An 8,927-nucleotide genomic window follows, 5' to 3' on the forward strand; every position below is an offset into this window, starting at 1 on the left:
GCAATCTTTTCTTGATATATTTGCAATTTTAAAACAATATGGAAGCCTAGCAGTGCCTCAATCACCATAATAAAATACATTCTAAATACCTATAAATTTTGGTATTTTCTTTTGGGTTTTTATCATGGAAAATCAGAGCTCCTCCTACCCCCTCAGGTCACAGAATGCAGGTCTAGGCTCCTCACTCCCAAGCCACAGCCCCCAGCCCTGCTGGTGCCCCTCACTCCCCACCCACAGCCTCCTGTCCCTGTTGGTGCCCCTCAATCCCCGCCTTGCCCTACACAGTGTCCTTAACTCCCCTCCCTCCTCCAGCCCTCCAGGCCCTGCTGGTGTCCCCCACCCACAGCCTCCTGCCCTCGGAGCCCTGCCAGAGGTGGCCCCCAGCTGCTAGGGCTATGGGGCTAGGGACCCATGTCCACATCCCCCTGCTTCTCACAGGAGGCGGAGGCTGCTGCAGCAGAGTGGAGCACGGAGCCTGGCTTCCCTCCTGCTGCCTACATGCTGTGGGCTTGGGTGGGGGTGGGGCCGGCTCCCTACCGCTGTGCACACTCCCAGGGGGCAGGGGCAACCTGTGCCCCCTAGATCTGTGTGTGGCATTCCCCACCTTGGGGTGGGTATTCCCCACCTTGCTGTCCTCCCCCAGGGCCTCTGCATCCCAGCGGGTGCCACCCAGCGCTGCAGGGCAGGCGGGGAGCATGCAGCGAAGTTTGTTACTGCTGTGAGCTTCATGCTGCTCTGGTAAGGTGTCCCGTGTGCCCAGCAGCAGCAGGGGCAGCGGCATAGGATTGTGCCCCCTGCTGCATCCAGGCAGGCAGGCAGGCAGGGAAGTCTCTCTAGGGTAGTGGGGGACTTGCAATGGCAATGAGCTTCCCCACATGGCCCACCACTGTCCTGCAGTATTGGGTCACACCTGCTGCATTGTGAAGCACTGGCAAAGGGCAGCAGGGTGGGGAGCCCAAGCCCGCAGTGGGCAGCCTGCCCCTGCCCTGCACACAGATCTGGGGGGTATGGGTCCCCCCTGCTCCCTCAGGAGTGTGTAGAGCAGTGGGGAGCTGGTCCTACACTTCTGTCCACTGGACAAGCCACCTGCCGCCATATCCTGCTTCCTGCCAGGGCCCTGCAGCTGCACATGGCCCCAGGCCCCAAGCCCGGTGTACAACCCAGTCGGGTAGCAACAGGAGCCCCAGCTGCAGCCCCAGCCCTGCCCTGCCCAACGCCCTCCCTCCCTTCCTCCCTATGGGGGCCTCAAACTTCGCCCCACCGAAGTTACCTGCAGGAGCTGCTCTCCAGGCTGCCTGGCACCCCCTGTCTGGTCACTCTCCTCCCACTCCCCCACAAGTCCCTTCCAGGCTGAAACTGCCAGCTTGCTGAGAGCTCTTTGAAAAACTCCAAAATCCATGGTTTCGCTATTAAAACAAGAAATCTGCATTTTCCTTGGGGAAAGGGAGAAATCCACACTTTTCTCCATTTTCTCATGGGAAATGAAAAACCTGGATCCTTGCTGATTAAGATCCTGAGGCACTACTGGATTATAAATAACAATAGGAATAATAAAAAAGAGTGTTAAAGTGTTATTGGGTGACTGTGGATATGTAGGAGATTACATAAGCATTGGTCACAAACACGGTTTCAGTGTGCCTTAAAGAAAATAAAAAATAAACACACAAAACTTAAAATTATTAGGAAAAAATATTTTATCTTAAAGCTTCATCCAAACACCAGCATGAAGGGTCAAATATGTAGGGTGTTGATAACTTCCTGCAAAGTGATCCATACTCCGCTCCCTATTAATTTTGGTGGAAGCAAAGGCATTCAGCCTGTTGTGGGAATGTTTTTGAATAAGATACTGCATAACTACTGATACACATTAAGTAAAGGAACCACTAAGACGTGTACCTTAGATTGCTGGATCATAGGGAAGCACCAAACAAGTTTAAGTAAAGCTGCCGGTTATAAATTTTGCTAGAAACTGTATGCTGTATATTTGCCATGCTTCTCATGCATTCAGAAACACAGCAAGTACACAGATCCAAGGAAGTGCAAGGAGAGGATATATGCTTTGTTTCCTTTACTGAATGTGGCGATCCACCAGAATGTTTCAATTACACCGTGGGAAAAGCTTTATGGTTGAAATGTCAGTGGCTATTTTTGTTTTTGGTACTGCTATGAATATGTAAATAGTTTTTTTGTGGCATCTCCAAGTGGTTGCTTTCTAAGGAGGGGAGCTACATCATTTTTTGAATTTTTGCTAACTGAGTAAAATGGCTGCTCATCTGCTTTGAACTGGAATTTTAAGCACCCAATGTTTTTGTTTTAGAACTGTCATTGAGCTGGACCTTGGCTTAATTTATTATTATGCTTGTGTTGCCATGGCAAGAGATTATGCAGTAGTAAAACTGCCTGCCTGAATGCTACAATGTTTTCGCCTTCTTCAGAATGGCATAATTTTACTTTGCACATGATACCCTATCTATGCATCATCAAATACTTATATCCTTTTCTTAATATTATTTTTTTCTTGGTTGACAGTGCAGCTACTCACTGTTCCTAGAACACTAAAAGGATCACTATGGGTTAAAGGAAAGGAGGAAGAGAAAAATTACCTGTCCTTTCTTAGTTTCCGTTTTTCTTCTTGTACTGATTTCTAAGAAAACATAAAGCAATTAAAAAAGTAACACTTTTTAAATAAACCCTAATGCATTTTTATGGAAAAGTCTGGATCATGGGCATGCTCAGTATAAGAACTGTCTATAGTTCTTACTATGAAATATATGGCTATGAACAACATAATTTATTGAGTAAAAAACCTTGTTCTATGCATTTTTAATAGCCTCTGTATCTGTATAAAGTTTGAGGATAAAGCTAGTATTTTTCTCCCATGCATCTTAGGTGCTAATATTATTGGAAAAATGAAATAAACTGTAGGAGGGGAATATCAGAGTTCCAAGGCCCTATGCATGTTTTAAAAATATTGACATATACAGGCCAACTTAGGCAGATTATCTTCTGGTACACTACTTTACTTATTAGCCAATTCCTGGGAGAAGGCCCAGCCCTGTTCTTACTAAAGCCAAAGGAGATTTTCGTTGCCTTTAAGAGAAAAAGACTAGACTATGGCCATACTTAAATCAGCAGTTTACTGATGTTATATCACCCTTGGGATACTAACATCCCAAGCTGCAGAAGAGGCAGAACTTTTTGAGAATTTAAATAATTTCTTATCTCTAATAACTGCCTCTCTCTATAGACAATGCAATGCTATGCTGCAGAATTTTTAACAGCATGACACTTACAAAGTAATACATTTTAAAGTGCAGAATGAATCTAATTTTGCTTCCACTTACCAGCATAAAAACCAATGAATTTCAGTAGTTTGAAACCAGCATGTAAAGAAAACCAAAATTCATGCCTACAACAACCATACTTAGGAATCTGGCTATTAAGTATAGTACAGGCTTTTGTGTTCACAAGTAAGTGCAGAAAGACAGCTTACCTTTTAAAGTGACAGAATGGCTAAAAATGAACATCAAATAAAGCAAGTGTTCTCTTACAAAAGTTATTAGTGCAATGACAGGCAAGGTTCTTTGGGTAAATGGATATCACATTTACCCAAAGAACCTTGTCTGCCTCTGTCCTTAGACCAACACAACTACAACAAATACCCTTGAAACAATTAGTGCAATAAGCCATTTTCTATCCTCAGTTACACCTATGTAACCTTCATCAGCAATCAGGGGTTGCATGGAACTAAGTGAAAACAATATATAGTTTAACTAATTAAATCTTACCATACGATGTGTGAGATGTCCCAGCTCACACTCTGATCTCTATTTTTACAGACTGGGACCATAAGGTAGAGAGGGGAAGAACAACAATTTCAAAAGTACCTGTTCCTATTGGATGTCTTAATTTTTGGGTACTCAGCTTGGACCTCTTGTGGGCTAATTTTCAGAGGCAAAGTTTTGGAGCTCCTATTGATTTCAAGCGAGGCTAATGGTGTTCGGTACCTCTGAATACTGACTATTCCAAAAATGGAGTGACTATAAATTATGAGATGTTTTTGGGTTTGTTGGTTGTAGCTGTGTTGGTCTAAGGACATAGGCAGATAAGGTTCTTTGGGTAAGTGTGATTATCTTTTATTAGACCAACTAAAGAGTTGGAAAAATGTTCTTTGCAAGCTTTTGGGCATAAACACCCTTCTTCAAGCTTCTGCCCCTGAAAAGGGGTGTTTGTGTCTGAAAGCTTGCAAAGAACAATTTTCCCAACTATTTAGTTGGTCTAATAAAGGATATCACATTTACCCAAAGAAGCTTGTCTGAGTTGTTTTTGAAAATTTGTAGCGACTATCTCAAGATCAAATAAACCTAGCACTAGGGAGGACATGCTTCCCTGTACAGCTGTTAGGTCCCCACATCTTCTTTGCCAGTTAATTTGATGTTATTAAGGTAGACTTTCTCTTTTATTCTTTCTTGCAAATAAACACAATGAATTGATACTGATGTTAATTCCTGTCTTGAAGATTACTGTTGACATTTAACTTGAAAATAATCAGTTCCCCCTTGCACCAACTTCATCTTTGTTGAGTTTTTTTCTTGATAAATGAGTTTTCAGAAACTAGTTTTTATTTATAACTCTTTAGTCCCTGCCTGTCACAGATGTTCATTTACTTTAGAACATACTTTTTCCTCTTAAAGTTCTAGACACAGAATTCAGTATCATGTTTTCCATTTGAGTCCTTAGCCTTACAAATCCTGTCTTCCTGAAAACAGATCTGATTCATATGTACTGATCTTTATTTAAGAACATGATAGCTTGCTTCACATGAATACAAAACTAAGTCCATGCCTTGCCTTTTTTTAGGTACACAAATCAACCTGTTCCTTAAGGACCTTTGCATTACTTTCCACTGAAAAGAGTACCAATTGTCTCAGTCAGTTTGATCAACTGTGCTTTCACTTGCTGTTAAAATCAGCCAATAAGACACACATGCCTCTAGCAAGTGTGTTTAATTGCTCTCATTGTTGAAGCCTTCTGACCTGCTTTTTAAGTTTCCTTTTTTCTGCTTACTCACTTCCATTTTTACATTTAATGGCAGTAGAGACAAAAAAAGGAAAAGCAGATGTAGATATCTGAACATGGACCAAGCTGAAATCTAGTTCCTGTTCTGAATTTTGTGGTACATCCCTTTTCACTGCAAAGCAGCTCCTACTCTCTACTCTAAAGGAATTTCTAGAAATAAATGCCTGGTAGTTTTTATGCACAAAAATTGTCCATCTTACATGCACTAGAGTATAGTATGGGGAATCTTCAGGATTATTTAAAGTCTTGGGTCTCCGTGGTCTCCTTGTTGGTCTCTGCTTGGGACGACAGTCCTCTGCATTGCAAGCAACTGTAAGAAAAAGCAAGAGACATTACTGTTCATTTGTTCACAGAATAAGAGTTTCATAAAAGCCTACAGAGGGGACACTCATTTGAAAGAGAGAAAAAAGACCCTTTCAGATACTTTTAATGCTTTTAAAAAATAACCATTTTGCACATTTCTGTGATCATGGTTGGCTGTGCATCTGTTAATTCCATCCTCAGTTGTGCTCATGAAAACAGACCTTACTGGAATTGATATAGTTGAACAGACCAATGGTCCATCTAATAAACAATGCTTTCTGACACTGGCTAATGTTGGATTTCAAGGAAAAGTGTCAAGAGCTAAGGGCTGTAAGAAACATGCTATATTACATCAGATAGACTTAAAATGGAGAGATGATGGTACATTCTTCCTCCCAATGTCTCACCTGCAAGTGGAAGATTCACATTTTCTCTCTACCTGAGAGGGATGACCACTGGGCCACCGGGTATTCTAAGGTAGGTTCCTCGGAATCTTTTCCGCAGAAGCTTTTCCTTCGGACAGTTTTAAATGTTTAGTGTGTAAAAGTGCAAGAGGATGATTCTGTAACTTAATGGTTAGGATGGTCCCCGGGAGTGAATTCCAGTCTCTACTCCAAGGAAAATTTTGAACAAAGGTTTTGCTTTCATTTCAGTGCAAATCAAAGACAAACATCTAAATCTTGTAAGGGTTCACAAAATGGAGACCTTGCCTTTTGGCCTGCTCTAATTTTACAGCTAGAAATTGGTTTCTGAGCTGTCTAGGTTGGCATGGGGCTGTTGGGAATGCAGAGTGCCATGTTCAGCTGGAGACAGTGGTGGTGATGCACAGGTTCCTCCTTCAAGCACCTGCTCCCTGCCTACTTTCTCCCCTGGCGTATCCCCCATTGGCCACGAGCAGGCACTGGAAGGGGGAACCTGCACACTGCTGCTGCTGTTCCCACCCAAGCCTGCTGACCCACTCAGCTGCTCCCTGTAGCCTGCAGCTGGAGAGGGGCAGGAGCAGCTGTGGGACTCCCCCTATACAAGGGATAGTGGAGATGGCAGGAGGCAAGTTCTTCCTTCCAGTGCCTTCTCCCAGCTAGTGGGGGAGCAGTAGGGAGCAGTTGTAGGAAGAGGAAATGTGCCCACTGCTGCCACTCTTCAAAGAAGAGCTTGGCATCCTGTACAGTGGCTCTTTGCAGTCTGTGACAGGAGAGTGGCACATTTTGGGTCAAGGTCAGCAACAGTGATGGCAGAAGGTGTGTCACCATACACTAGCATTCCCTCCCACCCAGGGATGAGAATAATTGTTCTGGAGCCACCTGGCTTCAACAGTAAAGAAAAGTTAATAAAACCAGCAGTTGTGGAGCCTCCTTTGTATTGGTACAGTCTCAGGACTATTAGTGCTATTGAAGGTAACATTGTACCTAAAATAGTTTCTGCTTACCAGGAGAATGGATGGAGATAAGGGATGATATGAGGGAACAAGGCCTCTTCATGGATGACATTGTTTCTCAAGATATTAACATCTTCAGTGATTCCACTTGAGTCCCTTTTTTTTTCTGCCTGTCAAGACTCTACCTCATAGCCGACTATGTAGGGAACTGCTGGCCAAGGGTATTGTGTTTGGGGAAAGAATCTCTCAGCAATTTTTCATATTACTAAACACAGAAAGCATGTTTAAACTGTACTGACTCTTCACTTGTAGTGAGTTTTGTCCCATGATCCAGTTATGTCAACCACACAAGTGGGTGAGGTAGGGAGGAATAAATATTATTCTTTAATGGCTACCAGAAAGTTTTATTTATTTCTTTACTCTAGGAAGGTAAAAACTATCTTATCTACATGAGCCTTTTAATTAAGGTGGCACAAGCATTTATAATGAGAACTGATCAGCAATACATCAGAGTTGACTCTGGCAAAATTAGCTGTATAAATTTTTTGTTATGTGTGATAAATAAAATCTAAAGGTCACTGGTATATTGAAGAGCCAGAAGTAATAATGTTAATTTAAACTGTACTTGGGTAATGGTTACATTTATTGTTTTAGCTTCTTATCTGAAATGCAGACTGTTCCTAATGTACTGAATGGACAATTAGCTCTTAACATTTTGCCTTTAAATGAACAAAGGCATTTTTCTAAGTCAGGGCATAGATAATTCACTTAGACAATATGATTTAGATGCAATTAATTAATTTTGCTAAACTGAGATTATATATGATTTATACTTTTTCTTTTAAACAGATAGCAGGTCCAATACCCATATCCTGGGACAGACCCTACTCCCATGCATACTATTTTTAAAGGGGTACATTCATTTGGCTTCAGTAGAGTTATGCCTCATGTACACAAGTGACCAAGGACAGTCAGGCCCCTTCTGTTTCTTTTGTAAACATATCAGGAATATAAATCAGACATGAGAGCTAAAATTATACAACTAGCTTATTTACATTTAAAACTCCTGCATTCAATTTTCAAAAATTGTATCTGAGGGATTTGATGTTTACAGGAAAATTTGGAAAAAAAGTAGGGAAAATTTGGAGCACAACGAGAAGCACAAGAAAGAGGATCTCTCATATCTTCCACTTTTTAAAAATCTTCTAATAAAAGAGCATATGTACTATTATGCCATTCATTGTCTTATTTGACATATCATTGTCAAAGATACAAAGTATTTTAGATTAACACTAGTCTGGTTGAAATTAGCCGTGAACGTTACTTTTCTTCCTAACTGCACTGGAATCTCAATTAAGAAATGTCTTTAAGGATCATAAGGATCTCAGTAAGAAAATTATCTGTGATTATTGAAAATTATATTGCTAAAGAGTACCATTCTTTACTAGTAGTGAAACCATTTGAAAAATCTGCCAACAGGGATGCCTATGTTACATTTTACATGTCCATATTTAATTTTCACTTGATTGCTCCATGGATGTGATGGAAGTTCAAAGGTCCAGATTATGTCCCTTCTTATTTTCTTCCACGCTTGTGAACCTCCAGTATTTGGAAATGCCGATCTCCTACCCCCTCTCCAAACAGAGATTTCTTTTCATGTCTTCACTGCAACTGGGATTAAGTATTACTCTTGCAAGGTCCATACAGAGTCTGCTATTTGTGCTACCAGCTGCTACCGAACATTTCTCGTTCTGTATAGCCATTTTTGTTATTTACCAGAGTCTGAGTCTGCACTTACTACAGTAAATCAGAGAGGTAAACTTATAGGATAAATTCTGCTTTGAGTCATATTGGTATAAATCAGAAGTAATGGAATAACTCCAGATTGGAGGGACACTGGTGTAACTAAAAGCAGAATTTGGCCTTTAGTAATTGAGATTGGGATACTAGCAGAAATTTCATAGATTTCACAGACATTAGGGCTGGAAGGGACCTCGGAAGATCACTGAGTCCAGACCCCCACCCAAAGGGCAGGAAGTCAGCTGGGGTCATAAGATCCCAGCAAGATAAGCATCCAATTTGCTCTTGAAAGTGTTCAATGTAGGTGCTTGAACCACCTCCGCTGGCAGACTGTTCCAGACCTTGGGGGCTCGGACAGTAAAGAAATTCT

At 41.6% G+C, this 8,927-nt stretch overlaps 1 protein-coding gene across 2 annotated transcripts in view; it reads right to left on the reverse strand.

The window, feature by feature from the left end:
* Window positions 1-8,927, reverse strand: part of MYO3A (myosin IIIA) — a 192,204-nt gene that overhangs the window by 4,732 nt on the left and 178,545 nt on the right. For both annotated transcript variants that reach the window (XM_019531841.1, XM_019531832.1), the window contains 2 exons: window positions 5,280-5,389; window positions 2,604-2,644 (listed from right to left, as the gene is read on the reverse strand). In XM_019531841.1, the coding sequence (XP_019387386.1) occupies window positions 2,604-2,644; window positions 5,280-5,389 (151 nt within the window). The remainder of the gene's footprint in view (window positions 1-2,603; window positions 2,645-5,279; window positions 5,390-8,927) is intronic.

This window comes from Crocodylus porosus, unplaced genomic scaffold (assembly GCF_001723895.1).
Source record: "Crocodylus porosus isolate Cpor-Errol unplaced genomic scaffold, CroPor_comp1, whole genome shotgun sequence".
In the NCBI taxonomy this organism is placed as follows: domain Eukaryota; kingdom Metazoa; phylum Chordata; order Crocodylia; family Crocodylidae; genus Crocodylus; species Crocodylus porosus.